At 44.6% G+C, this 19,589-nt stretch overlaps 1 protein-coding gene across 2 annotated transcripts in view; it reads right to left on the bottom strand.

The window, feature by feature from the left end:
* The window catches only part of SLC27A4 (solute carrier family 27 member 4), an 88,159-nt gene that overhangs the window by 44,016 nt on the left and 24,554 nt on the right, over positions 1-19,589 (bottom strand). For both annotated transcript variants that reach the window (XM_061604278.1, XM_061604276.1), the window contains exons 2-3: positions 7,348-7,477; positions 6,355-6,521 (exon numbers count right to left, since the gene is read on the bottom strand). In XM_061604278.1, coding sequence (XP_061460262.1) covers positions 6,355-6,515 — 161 coding nt within the window. In that variant the 5' untranslated portion in view covers positions 6,516-6,521; positions 7,348-7,477. The remainder of the gene's footprint in view (positions 1-6,354; positions 6,522-7,347; positions 7,478-19,589) is intronic.

Genomic DNA, 19,589 nt, shown 5'->3' with positions numbered 1-19,589 from the left:
ATGGGGGGCTTAAATTACCCCAATATCTGTTGGGAGACAAATTCTGCCAAAGAGGCCCCTCCAAGAAATTCCTGACTTGTGTTGGAGATAACTTTCTCTGACACAAAGTGGAGGAAGCGACTAGAGGATCATCTATCCTTGACTTGATTCTAACCAATAGAGATGACTTGGTGGATGAAGTGGCAGTTATGGGAAGTCTCTAGGAAAGTGACCACATTGCACTTGAGTTCTTGATTGTAAAGGAAGCAAAAGCTGAGAGTAGCCATACACGGACCCTGGACTTCAGGAAAGCCCATTTTAATAAACTCAGAACAATGGTAAGTAAGGTCCCATGGCAAGGGACCCTAATGAGAAAAGGAATCCAAGATGGGTGGGAGTTTCTAGGGATGGGAAGATCTGTCTCTTTCGGTTCTCTCAGTTTCTCATTTTTCCAATGTTAAATTCAGTTCTCTACATTTCTACAGTGATCTGCAATTTTTAAAAATCCTCATGAAAATTTGCCACCATTTTAGTGTGAATTTCTCCAAATAAATACATTTTTGTAGGCAGTTTTCAAAAAGGTACTCATTTTTGCAAGCCATTTCTCACCATTTCATGCCTTTTGTGTGTTATTTTCACTCATGTATCCATTTTTATGCACATGTTCCCCTAATATGTGCATTTTTGTAAATGTTGTTTAAATTGGCGAACTGCATCCCCAAATTCTAATAAATGCACATTTCACTGGATGGCTGTGTTTCGGTTCTCATATTGTTTCGGAAAATGCGAATTTGATAATGAAATGTGAACTGAATCGAAAGTCTCACCCGTCCCTAGGAGTTTCTAAAAAAGAAAATTCTCAAGGCACAATGGAAAACAATTCCATCATGGAAAAAAGGAGGAATACAGCAGAAGAACCCAATGTGGCTTCACAAAATGCTTAGAGATGACCTGACAACAAAGGAGGACACGTACAGGAAGCGGAAGGAAGGCCAGGCCACAAAGAAAGAATACAAACAGTACAGAATAGCAGGGATGGTGTCAGCAAGGCTAAAACTGAGAATGAGGCCAACGAGAGATGCTAAAAGCAACCAAAAAAGCTTTCTTCAGGTACATCCTTAGTAAAAGACAGAGAAAAGAAATGGTGGTACAGCTACTCAATGAGGATGGTAAAATGATAATAGATGAAAAGAAAAGGCAGAAGTGCTCAATTCCTACTTTGGCTCAGTCTTCTCCCATGACCCTCCTGGGAAACGTGAACTCCTGGGAAATGTGAAGTTGAAGGGGCAGGACTGTAGCTTGAGATTTATAGACAAATGGTCAAGGAATAACTAATCACTCTGAACGAGTTCAAATCTCCAGGGCCTCATGAACTGCACCCTGGAGTATTGAAAGAACTGGCTGAAGAACTCTCTGAACCACTGTCTATTATCTTTGCGAAATGGTTAAGGATGGGTGAAGTGCCCGATGACTGGAGGAGGGCTAATGCTGTCTCTATCTTCAAAAAGGGCAAAAAGGAGGAATCTGGGAACTACAGACCAGTCAGCCTGACATCAGTCCCTGGGAAAATTCTGGAGTAGATTATAAAGCTGTCAGTCTGTAAGCACCTTGAAAACAATGCAGCTGTTACTAGAAGCCAACATAGATTTATCAAGAACAAATCCTGCCAGACTAATCTTATCTCATTTTTTGACCGGGTAACCTCCCTGGTAGACTGCAGGAATGCTGTGGACATAGTATATCTTGACTTCAGCAAAGCTTTTGACAAAGTGCCCCATGATATTCTGATTAGCAAGATAGCTAAATGTGGGCTGGATGGAACAACTAACAGGTGGATGCACAGCTGGCTACAGAATCATACTCAAAGAGTGCTTATCAATGGTTCCTTCTCAAACTGGAGGGAGGTTACAAGCGGGGTACCGCAGTGCTCTGTCCTGGGCCCAGTGCTCTTCAACATTTTTATTAATGACTTGGATGAGGAGGTACAAGGAATGCTTATCAAATCTGCAGATGATACAAAATTGGGAGGGATCGCTAATACCTTGGAGGACAGAAACAAATTCAAAGGGACCTTGATAGGCTGGAGCATTGGGCTGAAAACAACAGAATGAAAGTTAACAGGGATAAGTGGAAAGTTCTACACAGAGGAAAAAGAAACCACATGCACAGCTATAAGATGTGGGATACTTGGCTCAGCAATACTACATATGAGAAGGATCTTGGGATTGTAGTTGATCACAAGCTGAATATGAGCCAGCAGTGCAATGTGGCTTTACAAAAGGCAAATGCTAATGTAGCCTGCATTAACAGAAGTATAGTTTCCAAGTATTTGTTTCCCTCTGTTCAGCAGTGGTTAGGCCTCATCTTGAGTACTGCGCCCAGTTCTGGACACCACACCTTATACAGACAAACTGGAACATGTTCAGAGCAGGGGTCAGCTCCAGAAGGCGGTGCTTGGGGAGCATTGCTTGGCACCCTGGACTCTCCAGTACGGGGTTCCGCAAGGGTCAGTTCTGTCCCCCAAGCTGTTCAACATCCACATGAAACCGTTGGGTGTGGTCATCCGGAGTTTTGGAGTGCATTGCCATCAGTATGCTGATGACACGCAGCTCTATTTCTCCTTTTCATCTTCTTCAGGTGAGGCTGTCAATGTGCTGAACTGGTGCCTGGCTGCGACAATGGACTGGATGAAGGCTAATCAACTGAGGCTCAATCCAGACAAGACTGAGATGCTGCTAGTGGGTGGTTCTTCTGACTGGATGGTGAATGTCCAACCTGTCCTGGATGGAGTTGCACTCCCCCTGAAGGAGCAGGTTCATAGATTGCGGGTTCTCCTAGAACCATCTCTGTCATTTGAGGCTCAGGTAGCCTTGGTGGCACAGAGTGCCTTCTGCCAACTTTGGTTGGTGGCCCAGCTGCGGTCCTATCTGGACAGGGATAGCCTGGCTTCAGTTGTTCATGCTCTGGTGGCCTCCAGGCTGGATTACTGCAGTGCACTCTACGTGGGGCTGCCTTTGAGGATGGTTCGGAGACTGCAGCTTGTGCAAAATGCAGCGGCCAGATTGGTAACAGGGACCAGATGGTTCGAACATATAAAACCAATTCTGGCCCACTTGCATTGGCTGCCTGTATGTTTCCAAGCTAGATTCAAGGTGCTGGTTTTAACCTATAAAGCCTCACATGGCTTGGGACCACAATACCTGATGGAACGCCTCTTCTGACATGAACCCACCGTACACTACGCTCAACATCAAAGGTCCTCCTCCGGGTGCCTACTCCAAGGGAAGCTGGGAGGCTGGCAGCAAGGGAGAGGGCCTTCTCAGTAGTGGTCCCCAAATTATGGAATGATCTTTTTGACAAGGTGCGCCTGGCACCAACACTTATCTTTTCGGTGCCAGGTCAAGACTTTTCTCTTCTCCCAGGCATTTTAGCATGTTTTTAAATCTGTGTATTTGTTTTTAATATTTTTAATTGTTGTAAACCGCCCAGAGAGCTTCGGCTATGGGGCGGTATATAAATGCAATAAATATAAATAAATAAATAATGATCAGGGGACTGGAAACAAAGCCCAATGAGGAGAGACTGAAAGAACTGGGCATATTTAGCCTTGAGAAGCCTGAGGGAAGATATAATAGCATTCTGCAAGTACTTGAAAGGTTGCCACACAGAGGAGGGTCAGGATCTCTTCTTGATCATCTCAGAGGGCAGGAGACGGAATAATAGGCTCAAGTTACAGGAAGCAATATTTCAACTGAACATCAGGAAAAGCTTCCTGTTGGATCAGTATGACAATGGAACCAATGACCTAGGGAGGTGGTGGGCTCTCCAGCACTGGAGACATTCAAGAGGCAACTGGACAGGCATCTGTCGGGTATGCTTTAAATTGGGTTAAGTTGGTCCCAGGCTATAGTCTGAAGGCACATGAGGCCAGCACCCTCATCAGTGCCTGGATGGGAGACCGCCTGGGAACCATAGGTAAGCCACCTTGGGTTTCTGTCATGAAAAGAAACGCAGGGTATAAGTGTAATAAGTAAATAAATAAATACTGCATTGAGCAGGGGGTTGGACTCGATGGCCTTATAGACCCCTTCCAACTCTACAATTCTACGATTTCCGTTTTAATTGTTTCCAGAAAAAAAATCTGTTTGCAACCCTGGCAACCTGGAATATTGCAGGAATTTTGCATTGTTATGTTCCCCCAATTTTCATGGATCACATCCCCACCACTCACATATCAAAATTTTGGACAGAGTTTTGACATACCATGCAGTGAATCACGGGAGAACAGAACTTTACATGTTCAGAAAGGGTGGAGGAATGGCAACCTGTCTGATGACGTTTGTTGTTGTATCGCACCATGCCGATTAGTGTGAATGAATGTTTAGGATTGCGCTATAAATGCCTAAATAAAACATTTTGTTCCATCAAGCTATGTGGAAGAAACAATGAGGACAGTACCTATCTCCAAAGAAATGCAAGCTCTTCCAAAAATGGTAACTTCCGATGCACGGATCTCTGTCAAATATTGCTTCCCAGGCACTCCCCCCAGCCCCACCTAACAAAAATGAAGATGTATCTTATCATGTTTCAAGGAACTGTGCTCCTCTTTTGAAGGGTTCATCCATCCTTTCTCAAACCAGGATCTGGGAGAGGTGATTGAAACATTACCCAAGTCACTCTAAGAGAGGCTGGCAGGACCATCCCCATTAATTGTTGGCCACATCCTGAAAGAAGCCATGAGTTATCCTCTTCTCTCTCTCTCTCTCTCTCTCTCTCTCTCTGTATGTGCGTGTGTGTGCTCCCCTCAAGAACCAGTTTTGCCTGAGCAAGAGACAACTTCTTGGCATCAGGTCAGGCAAAGTCATCATTGGAGATCTGATTGCTCTCTGGGAAATCTGGCTGCTGGTGATTTCGTGAGCACATCTGAAGTCCAAAGTGCAGTCTGGCATTGAACCATGCCCCAAAGGATATTCAGTAATTTGATTAGGAATGAACAGCAGGCAACATTTTATTCCTAGCAGAAAGAGAGCAGAGTCTGTCTTAGCACCATTCCACACATTACACACAGGCTGCCAATCTTTTGGGGCCCATGGCCACATTTAGAATTTTGCCATGGATGCTTCCTCCCCTCTGGTTACTTCATTCCCCCTCCCTCTCTCTCACACACACACAATCAAAGACAGACAGACAGACGTACACACAAACATACATACACCCATGTACATATTTCATAGGGATGGCATAAAAGTCAGAACCAGTAGAATTAGAACAATAGATTCTCTTGAATATACATGTTTTTACATGCCCCCCCCTCAAACTACCATCAAATTAAAGCTTACATTAGTAGACTACACAGAAAAATAATCAATGATCTGGTGCTTCCCAGCACCGAGAAATTATTGATCCAAGGCACAGATTCTCATAATTTTTACTTAGGATAACAACAAAATTAAAAAGTCACAGAACATATCTGTAGGGGTTGGTGAAAGCCTTCTCAGTTTCACCAATAGTACAAAAAACTTTCACTATCCCCTTTCTAAGTGCACTGGTGAAACTGACATGATTGAAGAAGTACTGGCAGTTTCACTGCTGTCAATTTCCCTCGCAGTCTCCCTATCTGTTTTTGAGTGAATTTAACAATATTATGGAAGGCCTTATCAGTTTCATCAAAGCTGGCAAAACCTCATCCACTCACTCCTTTTCCCTCCTACCTTTGTTGTTGCTGTTTCAAACAGGGAATGTGATGTTTACTTTTTTCTTCAAAAAGGCATGTTTGCCTACCAGAGTAGATGTACACCAACCTGGTGCCCTCCAGTTGTTTTGGACTACAACTCTCATCAATCCCAGCCAACATAGCTGACAGTCAGAGATGATGAGAGTTGGAGTCCAACATCATCATTTAAATTAGGAAGCTGTCACAAGGATATTTGTCTATCTAGCTCAGTATTATCTATTCCAGGAATAGACGTGATGCCCTCCAGATGTTGTTGGACTCCAGCTCCCATCATCCCAGGCCATTAGCCAAGCTGGATGGGGCTGATGGGAGGACACACTACTGGTTCCCCCTGATCTATTCAGACTGAGGTTGAATCTGGGATTGAACTTGGGATCTGCTGAATACTACCATTGAGTGGTGACCCCTCCCCATAAATAGCATATACTCTTAGCTGCAGAACTCTGAAAGCTGTCGCCAGTGTCAGCATCTGCATTTCTACTGTGCTCATGAGAAATCCATATAAGCCTGGATATCTGGATATATTAAAAAGATTGCTGTAAAAGGAATACTAGCAAAAAGAAACATAGGAATCAAAGGCTTCTGGGGAAGCCATTAGAAGAAGATGAGGAGGGGGAGATTTCTCAGTTTGGGCGACTTACGCAACATCCCGTCTGACCGTCTTGATGAAGATGCGAAGGAAAGCCCATCCACCAGACCCCAGGTAGAATATTAAGAGGGCTGGGACCACCTGGATCCATGGCAGTTCCAGGAACAGCCAGAAGATCACAAAGAGCAGAAAAGCAGCAGCCAAACGCAACATGCTGGCCTGTGAGGAGAGAGAGAAAAGGTCACTTCAGTGAGACAATTAAGGGCCCCTTCAAGCCACCTTTTTATTGTGCATTTGTGATTATTTGTGCTCAGGATGGTATTGGGGTGGTGATATGCTGATTTCAATACTGTTTGCACATGCAAAAGTTTTGGGGCGGACATACTGACTCATTTCCAGTCAGTGCACGTCCCACAACTTCCTGCTGAAATCCTGTAACTTTTTATAACACAAATGTTTCAGGGTGTTTGTTTTTGTCCCACTTATGTTGTGCTAGAGTGCAAGAGTGCCCCTGCAGGCAGCAATAATGCAGCAACAGAATAAAGCAGAATAAAAGGTAACAAAGGTAATAAAACGGAATGAAATGTGGACGGTCCAATATAAATGCTTTATTATTATTATTATTATTATTATTATTATTATTATTATTATTATTATTATTATTATTATTATTATTATTATTATTAACATTTGTATACCGCCCCATAGCCAAAGCTCTCTGGGCAGTTTACAACAATTAAAAACATTAAAAAAATATATACAAATTTAAAAACACATGCTAAAATTGGATTCCTGCATTGAGCAGGGGGCTGGACTTATGGTCTTATAGGCCGTTTCCAAATCTATGATTCTATTATTGCATCAATGGCATGTTGTAGAAAGCACTTGCCAATAAAATAAAATAAAACCAGTCTAGAGAAGGCCTTCCTTTCAGAAATGCCATCTTGGAAAGGCCGTTTGGGATAGATACATCTCTCCATCTTTGCAAAACTAAACAAAGACTTAAAATGTTAACATTTCTTTAAAAAACAGAGGCCCAACTTACAACGAGAAATGCAGGGTTGCGATCCCAGCTAATTCTTCTCCCACAAAGAGCAGCCTTGGGCTATAGGAGTATCTCTCCACCTCTCTGCTTCACTTTCTCCCAGTAGAGAGAAGGCTATTGGAACCATAACCTGAAGAGCAACAAGATAAGAAAATACAAATAAAGAGAAGTCCAAAGGCAATCCTTGTTTATTGATTACTGTCCTAGCCTATCGTGCCTTGGTGGTTTATCTGCATCTATGTGACATGGGCAATGGGAGGGGGATGTTATATAAGTCAGGTTTCCCTCAAGTCTGCTGACTCTGCTCAAAGTTCTGAAGAATAATTTGTCCCCCACCCCAAGATTATCATGTAGATTATCCCAGACTATGCTAACACCACCACTAGCTTTGATCCCAGTTCGGGTGAGACTTCGCTATGGCTCTGAAGTTTATATTCAAGCCATATAACATGGATTATTTATTAGCAAACACAACAAGGCCTTTGGTTTGACTCGCCTGCTTGGCATTCTCTCTTTATCCATAACAGGATCTCTCTCTCTCTGAAAAATCCCAACCTGGTGTCCTCCAGATGTTTTGTTTTGGACTACAACTCCCGTCCTCCATGACTATTGGCCATGCTGGCTGCCGTAAATCCAAAACAACTCTGGAGGGCACCACATTGGGGAAGGCTGAGCGACAGGGCTATTTGATATGCATGCATGCTCCGGACAAAGGTCTACCACTCAAATTTGAATACCATCTCAATCCCCACACCCTGCTTCAATTTCTATAATACCAGAGCCTGGGGGGTCATCCAGTGACGCTGAATGGTAAGAAATGCAGGACAGACAAAGGGAAGCACTTCTTCACACAGTGCAGAGTTCAGGGGTGGAGGACCTTGGGCCGGGGTGACAAATGGGACCTTCCTTCCAAGCCCTCCCCAGCCAGACCTCTCACTGGCTTTGCTCATACCCTCTTTGAGTGTCTTTGCCTGGCTGGAGCGTGTCCGTGAACTGAGATAATGCCTCTTCGCTTGCCTGGATGGAGGATCTGTGCTGTACACAGGTAACATGTACATTTGCTGCTCTGCCAACTTTTGCCTCTGGCCTCACCCACCACGGTCATATGGCCCCCAGAGGTTTGCCCAGAAGGAATGTGGCCCTCAGGCTGAAAAAGATTCCTAACCCCTGCCGTAGTTCTTTTATGAGCGTTCCCTACATAACTGTCTACTACTTCCGGGTGGAATTCAATTGCACTTCAGCAAATTCAGGTTGTGTAATTATGATTATGATGATGGTGTTGCTTTTGTCACAAATGTGACCCAAAGCAACTTACCACGATAATAAAACACTAAAATCAATTGCAACAAACCAATAAAAATTTTTTTAAAAAAACACCACCACCAAATTAATACAGATAAAGATAGATCTATATGTCTTACAAAACCTGCCACACGGAAAGAGGCCTTCAAATTAACGGCCAACAGCCCGGGTAAAAGGGAAGGTTTTTGTTTGGCACCTAAAAATAGATGATGACAGCAGCAGGCATGCCTCCCTAGAGAGGGCATTCCACAAGCAGGGAGCCACCACTGCGAAGACCCATTCTCATGTTGTCACCCTCTGCACCTCCTTCAAATGGGGCACATGGAGAAGGGCCTCAGATGAAGAATACAGGGACTGGGTTGGTTCATGTGAGGAGAGGCAGTCCTTGAGGTATTGAGGTCCTGAGCCACGTAAGGCATTATAGGTCAAAAACAGCACTTTGAATTGAGGCCAGAAACTAATTAGTAGCCAGTGCAGTCATACCAGAATTGTCCTGCCTGGTCAACAATCTGGCTGCTGAATTCTGCACCAGCTGCAGTTTCTGAACTGTCTTCAAGGGCAACCCCACATATAATACATTGCAGTAATCTAATGTAGAGTTTACCAGAGCGTAGAGAACATAAGTCAGGCCATCCCTGTCCAGATACGGGTGTAGCTGGGCCAGCAGTCGAAGCTAACAGGAGGCACTCTGTGCTACCAAGGCTACTTGAGGCCATCCAGTAATGGATTCAGAAGTACCCCCAAGCTACATACCTGCTCCTTCAGAGGGAGTGAAATCCCATCCACAGCAGGCTACATCCCATCCATCCAGTGTAGGCCCACCAACAGTGCCTCATTCTTGTCTGGATTAAGGCCATCCAACAACCATCCAAGTAGGTACCCACAACTCAGGTAGCCTCTCTAGAAAAATACCATGGTCAATGGTATTGAAAGCCACTGAGAGATCAAGAGAATTAGCAGGGATGCTCTCCCCCATCTCTTCCCTGACAGAGGTCATCATACAGGGCAACCAAGTCAGTTTCCATGCCAAAACCGGGCCTAAACACCAACTGAAATGGATCTAGAAAATTGGTTTCACCCAAGAGAGCCTGGATATGGCCCACAACCACACACGCAGGAACCTTGCCCCCAAAGGGGAGATTGGCAGCCAGTCAGTCATTACTTGGATGTTCTGCATGCAGGAAGAGTTTTACCCCTGCCTCCTTTAAGCAGGAGGCGTTGTGCAACACACCCACTTCCCCAAAAGATCAGACTTTTTTGTGATAAGTAAAGTGATGGGACAATGCATAGGAAAAATGTGGGATAGCATTTGATTTGATGCAACATCATCTAACTTCCCCACAAACAAATCACAATAAATGCTAATCAAAACAGCCATCATTGTCTGAAATACCTGCAAACAAATCTGGATGAACATTCAGTAAACAGGTAATCTGGAAGCACCCTTGATGCCCTCCAGACCCCACGCAACCCTGGAAAATTACACCTGGGGGTGGATTTCAAGGCTAAGGCTGATTGCACTGTTCCAGGCCTCCCTGTCTGGCCCAGGCTACACCTTCCAGGGCGATAATGCTTCTTGCTTGCCTGGATGAAGGCACATGTGCGTAGAAACCCCTGAAGTTTGCGTGGCTGGACTGTAGCTTCCTGTACAAAGGTAAGGATTTCACCCATTGCTCTGGCCAGACCCACAACTGGCATGTGGCCCCTAAAAGGCTGCCCACAAGGGATTATGGCCCTGCTGTGCCTGAAAAGAAAAAGGTTTCCCACTCCTGCCATAGAGCCTTCAGCAATGCATCATGATGTGGAGACAAGCCTCGGCTAGTGGTGCTTTCAGAACAGGTCTACAGGACTGTGGAGTTGGTATGTCAAACCTTCGACTCCCTCTGTTTTTCTACTGTCTGACTCCTTCATAAATGGCAAATGTATCTGCATCTGTGTCAGAATTGTTTAATATGTTTTTTAATAATGTTTTTAACCCTTTTTAACGTTTTTTTTCAATGTTTTTAAAGCTGTTTTGTTTTAATGTATTTTAAGATCTGTTTGTATGATGTTTTAGAGTGTTTTAGTGCTTTGTTTGCCGCCCTGGGCTCCTGCTGGGAGGAAGGGCGGGATACAGATTAAATAAATAAATAAATATTAATATTAATCAATTAATATTAATATTAAAATATTGATTTTATTTTGAAGCCGGAGTCGGTACATTTCTACCGACTCCGACTCCACCCAAAATTGCTTCCGGCTCCGACTCCACAGCCCTGGTTACAAAACACCTTCTTATTGTCTGCTGTGAAATGTCTGCACACACAGCTTGCTATGCACTCTGCATGGGTGCATCTATAAAGTCACGCCTGCAGCAGCATCAGACAAAGATCTCAGATGTTCCAAAAGCATGTAAGCTCCTGAAGAGCTTGGTTCTTTTCTGGAGCACAAACTCCAGCCCTGAACTCCAGGCAAACCCTCCTCGGCCTCCAACCTATTTCTGAGCATTGCACTCACCTTTGATGTGACTGGAAGAAACAGGACATATGACAGCCAACAGGAAACACTACAGGAAAGGCAGCAACTGTGTCAACAAGGTTTGTAAGCCGTCAGATGACACTGCAGTTCGCAGGCTCTCCTCAAGCCAAGGGTTATCCTGCTAAAAAGCTAGTCTATCAGCAGGATAGGAATAAGAGAATATGTCTGTTTCAGTTGCTTTCCGTTTCTTATTTTTCCAGTCTTCAGTTCAGTTTTCTATATCAGTCTGCAATTTTTTAAAAAATCCTGCTAAAAATTCAGTATTTTTAGTGTGATTTTCCCCTAATATATACGTGTTTGCATGCCATGTTGCCTAATACACTGTACATATTTTTGTAACGCAATTTCCCCAAATATTTATTTTATATTTATCCCCAAATATAATGTATTTTGTATGTTACTTTTACTAATATATGCATTTTATGTACATTTTGCCCCACCAATATGCATAATTGTGCACACATTACTTGGCCGGAGAACTGCACTGGAGACGGGCAAATTTCAAAGAATGGGTGTGTTTTGATTTGCTTATTGTTTCGGAAAGGGCGAATTAGGTAGATTTGCCTTGAAATACAAACTGAATCAGATTTCTCTCCTACCCCTAGAGGAGCAGGAGGGAAACCCAGTCACAAACAGGCCAAGTTACAGAACCAACTTGGCTTGGAGAAAATAGACCCCTTGGGCTGTGGGGAAGCCATGGTGAGACGGCTTAATCATGCACTCTTCTTCTTATGATGCCACCAGCATTTCCCATTGCAGAGCCCTGACAAAAGCAGATCTTTCCTTTTGACTTTAAATACGAGCTCTCCTTGGTTTTTGTGGATTAGAACCTCAGGATGGAATAGACTAACAATAAACAGCCCCCAGAATCACCCGTTGCCATGCAGCCACCCCAAGATGGAGCTGTTGTCACACAAAGGCGCCCATGGGTGCATGCTGCATGCCCCAGGAGTAGGAGGGCAGCGGCAGCATCAAATGCAAGCTCACAGTGGCAGGCTGAGGATCATGAGGCCCCTATCTGTATTGCTTTTGAAGAGGCACCTCTTTATGTGGGTATACCCCTGATCTCTCAACGCGAGTCTCTTGTATGAATTGCTGGGTTGTTTTAACGGGATTGTTTTATTGCATATATTCATTATGGATGTTTATATTTTAATGTTTTGTCATTGGTTTTTATACTTGCACACCTCTTAGAAGCCTATTTTGGCACTGTAAAGGTAAAAGTGTCCCCGCACTTATAGTGCGAGTCGTTTCCGACTCTTAGGGTGACGTCTTGCGATGTTTACTAGGCAGACTGTATATATGGGGTGGGGTTGCCAGTAACCTTCCCCAGCCTTTCTTTACCCCCCAGCATATGCCGGGTACTCATTTTACCCACCACGGATGGATGGAAGGCTGAGTGGACCTCGACCCCTTTTACTGGAGATTCGACTTCCTCCTTCTGTTGGAATCGAACTCTGGCTGTGAGCAGAGCTTCGGCTGCGTTACCACCACTTACCACTCTGCACCACGGAGGATCTTCATTTTGGCACTGGCATATAAATCATTGGTCTTCAGTTGGTGAGTCAGGACCCACCACCGGGTCATGGTGTGATGTAAGGTGGGTTGCAACAGCAATACCACCACTGTATAAATATGTAGGAAATCATTAATAAATGGGTCCCCAAACACATGATGGGGTTAAAAGTGGGTCCTGGGTCTCAAAAAGTTGAATACGACTGATATAAATGAACAAATAAATAAATAAATGTTTCCAAGACAGCAATGCATATTTATGACTATTGTGAGTGCGGGGCTAAGCACAGCCATGCAGGTCTCCAGTGCTCAGTGCTGGATACCCAGTGCAGGATGCAACTACCACCATCCAGCCCCAACTTAAATGCCTGCAGCGAAGCACAGCCTCCTACCTCTCAAGACTGACTGTTCTAATGTCAACCAGAAGAACCCCCCTCATATTTAGCCGGAATTTGTAATTTCTAGCTGTTAGTTCTAGTCCTCCTTCAGGAGCAACAGATAACCTGCAGTCAACCAGGAGGTGCTGACAAGCTGAACTGAAGATGCTGGTCTAAGCAGAGGATTAGATTACATGACCTCTCTGGTCCCTTCCAACTCTACAATGGTATGACTGATTTTATCATCAGTCAGGACTGGATCCAGAAGATAGCAAAACTGGGCATTTGCCAGGGTCTCAAGACTAGCAAGGGGCCCATTGCCCTAACAGTCCTACCATTTCCACAGTGTATCTAGGACAGCCTTTCCCAACTAGTGGGCCACCAGATGTTGTTGGACCACAACTCCCATCAGCCCCAGCCAGCATTGCCAATGGTCAGGAAAGACAGGAACTGTGGTCCAACAACATCTGGTGGCCCACTAGCTGGGAAAGGCTGATCTAGGAGAATCAGATGCAGACATAGAGAATCCTCAGTCTGGCGGCTTATTGAGGGTGTGCCCAATGACAGAACCCCGCCCTCCCCCAATCTTGGAGTCAGCATGGTTAGGAATTCAGGTCTTGTTATGCCTGCATGACTTTGGAGCAAGGAAATGCAGATTTCAGCAACATGCTTCCATTGTCCTAAGGCACCAAGGTAAATTACACAGGGGCCACTTTACAGGGGCAAACAAGGTCTGCAGGGAGATACCATTTCACCAGTGAGCATATCAGCAAATGTAGGAGATTGGCTCTTAAAGGAGACTGTAATTGCCCTCTGTGGTTAACAACTATTTAACCCGATAGGAGGCATATTTCTTCCACTGATTTGCATGGAAACTGCTATTCCAATACTGACACCACTATTATTATTGTTTACACTCATTCATCCCTTTTCCCAAGATGTCTCCAAGTGATTTACAAATCCATCAAACAGAAAACAGCTTGGAAACCAAATACATATAAAAAATACAACAGACCAATCTTCCTAAAATGGCTCATCCAAAAAATAACCATAAAAAGGACAAATCCTACTCCCCACACCACTAAAAGAGGAAAACAACAAAACAGGTTAGAAGTCATACCACAGTACTGTAACATCACCTAAAGGGTTTTCAGCATGAGTTAAGTGACAAATGCAAGGTCTTCATAGCACACCTTTATTCATGTGCATTCAAGGCTCTGAATCTACGCTTGTTGTAAGCCACCATATTGAGGCTTCTATTATTAAAGTAGAGTTAGCATATTAAGCTTCTCTGCAGCTCTTTGATGTTGCTGGGTTGTGAAATTCAGGCTTATTTCACAGCATGAGAATATCAGGAGAGGAAATGGCAAACGACACCTGGTGTTTTATCAGAATGTTTTGGCTACCGTGGTTGGTTACTGAGATCATGCTCAAGCCATGGGGAAGGAGTTAGTAAACAAGTGTTTGCTTGATGTAGCAGTGGCATCTTTTGGCTACTTAAGGCACCAGACTAGGGATGACTTGGAGAAAATCAGTCATCCTTTTAGTATAAAGCCCTGGCTTTTCAGACCTCAGACTGTGTTTAGGAGGGCCGAGAGAGCACGATCAACTTGACCCATAGGAAACTGGCACCACTGTTAACAGATGTCCTAACGGTGACCAAGGGCTGTAAATACCTGCTATTTCTTAACTCTGTCTTTAATAATTATTTTGGTAGACCTTATCAAGCTGATGTCTTTAATTGCCTTGCCGGTATCAAATGCAAAACCTAACCCAGGCTTAGCTACCCTGTGATGCCACAAGTATAATCCACATTAGCAACCAAAAGCCTGGGCAATCAGGAATGCCTGGCACTGAAAAGCTAACAATGTTGGTGCCTGGCAAGTTTTCCTAGAGAGAGCATTCCACAATCAGAAATCCACCACTGAAAAGGCCCATTCTCATGTGGCCACCCTCTGCACCTCCCTCAGAGGAGGCACACAGAGAAGGCCCTTTGAGGGCAATTGCAGGGTCTGGTTAGCCTATTGAGCCTTGTCCACTTAATTTAGTTTGCACACTAATTATTAAACAGCTTTATTAACAGGTGCCAGAGTCTGTGTGTGTCAAACCAGCTGTGGGCACCTTATCTCTTGTACCACCAGTGTTCTATTTCTACAATGGGGGTGGGGGGTGGGGAACTGTTTGGTCTGAATTTGGTAAGGTTCAGGGGCAAACTCACCTCTTCTCTTTCACATTTCAGGGATGGGGGGGAGAGAGAGCTGTCAGTTTCAAATGAGTGCTAAAACTTACAGGGTGAACAGGTGGACATCATACTGTTTTCCACAAAATGCCCTGTTCTGAGAGGCAATCTGGGGGTGGGGAATGGCAGCCACCATTGTTCGCCTCCTGCAATGTCCCTCCGAACAGGATGCTTTGGGGCTATTTATTTATTTATTAATTGATTTATATTCCGTCTTTCCTCCCAGCAGGAGCCCAGGGCGGCGAACAAAAGCACTAAAAACACTTTAAAAATCATAAAAAACAGACTTTAAAATACATTTAAACAAAACATATTTAAAAACATTTTTTAAAAGCTTTCAAGACATCTTATTTTAAAAAAAGGTTAAAAACATACTGCTTAATATCTAAAGAAATGAAAAACCAATTCCAACACAGACGCAGACGGGGATCAGGTCTCTACTTAAAAGGCTTGTTGAAAGAGGAAGGTCTTCAATAGGCACTGAAAAGATAACAGAGATGGCGCCTGTCTAATATTTAAGGGGAGGGAGTTCCACAGGGTAGGTGCTGCCACACAGCTTCCTATGCTGTGCGGAATGGACCTCCTGATAAGATGGTATCTGCAGGAGGCCCTCACCTGCAAAGCACAGTGACTGACTGGATATATAAGTGGTAAGAGGGTCTTTCAGGTATCCTGGTCCCAAGCTGTATAAGGCTTTGTACACCAAAACTACAACCTTGAACTTGGCCTGATAGCAAATGGGTAGCCAGGGGTTTGGGGGAAGATGGTGTACAGCATCCCAACAGAGCTGCACTTCAGTAAGTCTCCCTGAAATCACCCATCCTATCCCTAAAAAATTAGCTGAAAGCGCCACTTTCACAGCTGTCAAATGGAGCCTGCCCTTAAAAGCTCAATTTTCCACTTTCATTCAGCCTTTGTTTCTTCGGGAAGACTGGCAGACTAAGCTCTGTGTTCTGAAGGTACCTGGGCATTCCATCAACTCAGGGCTGGCACCAGATCACAGTGGACCGGTGGGCACCAGACCACAGTGGGGCTCCCACACTTAGATACACCGAAGTCATGCCACCTCTCGCATTGCTGCATCAGCACGCATGCAGCCATCGTGGGTGATGGTGGGCATAAAGGCACAGCGCACTGGCTGCACACACGCATGAGGGGCTGGTGTTGCCTGGGAGAGTGGAGCTCCTGGTCCACAATCCTTGACACTGTCTGGTCACGATTTGTGATCACACTCCGAGACCTGATGCTGGTGTGGACTGCAGAGTGGGAGCTCTGCCCTCCCAGCTCCAGCTGCAGGGGCTCTCTGCTGGTGGCCAGCCTGGCTGCCTGCTGGCACCAGGCCTGCATCAGCCAAACTCAAATGGCCACTCCTTGCCCACTCCAGGCCCTATAAAACCCCAACTTCAGAATTTGTTCTTGTCTGAGCAACTTATCTCTGGTGTGTGGACACTGCCTAAACACCTGCTTCCTTTCCCTGATCCCTGCCTAACTCCGAGAGCACACCTGCCTCGAGCCCCCTGTGATCCTTGATTGCTTCTCTGGCAACTCAGCCCCTGAGCATGCTTGGACCACTGGCTGCTGGACTGCTTGGATGGCAAGCTAATGCCCACCAGGTCCCAGAACTTGACTGGAGTCTGGTCATTGCTGAGGCTTGAGCACAAGGTTCTATACCACTCCCTGGCTTGGTTCTTAATGCGGGCCTGCAGCAGGGTTTCTCCAAATCTGAGCAAAGTGAGGGAATTCCATAGGCTGGACTATACTAAGTAGTGTCTTGACCGTAACACAACAGGAACATCAACAAGCCCTTTTTTTGCTCAGAGAAAAGGAGGGGAAAAGCCCCGGAAAAGAGTCTCCCTGTGTTTTAAAAGATGTCCCCATAATTTGCACATTAACAGTGCCATAGAATTTGTTCATGATTATAACATTTGGAGAGGCACCCAATTTGATTTCCTTTGGAAACTGAGCACACTCAGTGCTAAACTTATGAGAGATCATATCCATGCATATTGTGTGAATGGCTTTGTAGAGTATGGGTTGGGACCACAACAGGAAGCAAAGGATTAAAGCCGCATGGGTGGGGGTGGGGAAAGACAGCCACCAAGCAGGATTGAACCCCCCCCACCTATCAGCTGATGCACAGGGTGCTCCTGCTTTACGCAGGGTTGGGGTGCATGGGGAACTCTCTTGCACACCCAAACCAAGCAGGATTGAATAGATTCTATCCAATGAATGGACAGCCAGAGATCCTAGCTCATAACCCACCATTGTGCAAGAAGATATCTGTGGATCCAGATAAAGGCATATCAAATATTTTTTTAATTGGAACCATAAATTTGCAAAGCTCCACACACATCACAGCAACAGCATTTCAGAAGAGTCCTATATTGGCGGCGGCAGCTACCGTTCACTCCATTGCAGGCAGGCGTGGTAGGAGAGGCAGTGTCAGGGTGGGTGGGAATAATTCTCAGCCAATACCTGGATTGCGCCTCACAATGTGAGAACCTAGGCTATACTGTCAAGGCAGGGGCATTGCTAGATTCTTAAAAGACTCGAGGCACAGACCTATGATGATGATGATGATATTTATGTCCCACCTTTCCTCCAAGGAGCTCAAGGTGGCATAGGTGGATCTCCCCCTCCCCATTTCATTTCCACATGCAAATTTGTGTAGAATCTGCATATGGTAATTGACATGTATAGATGCAAATTTAGGCTGACTTTCAGAAAGAAGGATGCCTTGTAATGAAAGTGTTTTTAAAAAAGTTTTGTTTTTTTTAAGGGGGAGATTTAGGGCTTGCTGCAAAAGGCCCGGGACTCTCCCCCCCACCCGCTGCCCTGGCAATGCCTCTGGAACCAGGTAAATCCACGGGCTGACAAAATGTTATCCTTTTTGCCATCCCACCGCCAATTCCACAAAATGAGAATATCCTTTATACAGTAACAGCAGCCTAATACCTGGCATTGTTCAGGAATTCTAAGAAACCAAAAAATCAGTGCAGGTTTGAAATCAGTGGTTAAAATGAGTGCCGTTTGGAAAGGTTGGGTCCACCATCTTGATTCAAAGTGGTGTCCAATTATATCCAAACAGGCAAAAAGCTGCTCCTTGATTTCAGGAAACATCATGCAAAATTTGGTTACGATATCTTAACAAGTGTCCAAATGCATAGAGAACAAACATCTTCCGAAAATAAGTAACAGAGGAATCACTTCCATCCCAGGTCACTGCAAGCGGCACTCAAGCTGCCTTTGCCTTCTGTTCCTTCTCCAGCCTGCCTCTCCCCATTTCCTCACCTTTCCATGCCCCCACTCTTTTCCCTTATCCAGGAATGTAGTCATCCAGGGCAGTTAGGAAAAGTTACTTTTTTGAACTACAACTCCCATCAGCCCAGTCCAGTGGCCATGATGGCTGGGGCTGATGGGAGTTGTAGTTCAAAAAAAGTAACTTTTCCAAGCTCTGATCCAGGGTCTCGGTGTGTGTGTGTGTGATGTCTTAGACCCCTTGCATTTTTGGGAGCCAGGTCCCAGGGGGTCCCTATGTCTCCAGTGTCCTATGAGCCAATCAGCATGAAAGGGGAGTGTGTTGGCCACTGAGGTGTTCTAGTATTCTAACAAGCTTCCTTGTTGTTTCCTGCTGACTGGAGCCAATCAGAGTGAAAGAAGTTTCTGTTTTAAAAAAGGAAGCTGTGGAGAGCGAGAATTCTGAAAATTGCAAAAGGAGAGAGTGAATCCTGATCATAGCATGCCATTTACATCATCAAGCTATTTGGTAGCAGCAGGAGACACTGTGTCCAGTAACCCAAGCAATATCTCTGTCAGTGAGAAAAGACAATCAAATGGTGACAGTGACAGAGAAACAGAAAGCAGTACTCAAGCCTGGCCAGGTTATACTATAATCATACACAGGGCCGACTTATAGGGTTACCATCATTTTGTCAGTTCAAAAAGAGAACATTTGGCTTCGATAAGTGAAAAGTAAGAGCATGCTGTTGCACCATCTCTAAAAGAGTACGGTTGGTAACCCTACCGACTTACCCATTAGGCACAGTAGGCACAGTGCCTAGGGCCCATGATACTTTTAGGGGCCCACGAAAATGTTTTAATTTATTTTAAAATCAGAAGCAAAACAATGAACTTTTAGGGTCGAAGAAAATGTTTTAATTTTTTTCTCACATCAGAAAAAAAATAAAACTTTTAGGGCCCACAAAAATCTATTAAATTTTGCCTAAAACAGAAAATAAAATAAAATGTTGAAGTATTTAAAGTTATATCAAAAATAATTTTTAATATTGATA

The sequence above is a fragment of the Rhineura floridana genome, chromosome 20, assembly GCF_030035675.1.
Source record: "Rhineura floridana isolate rRhiFlo1 chromosome 20, rRhiFlo1.hap2, whole genome shotgun sequence".
In the NCBI taxonomy this organism is placed as follows: Eukaryota; Metazoa; Chordata; class Lepidosauria; order Squamata; family Rhineuridae; genus Rhineura; species Rhineura floridana.
This window is presented reverse-complemented; position numbering and strand designations above follow the sequence as displayed.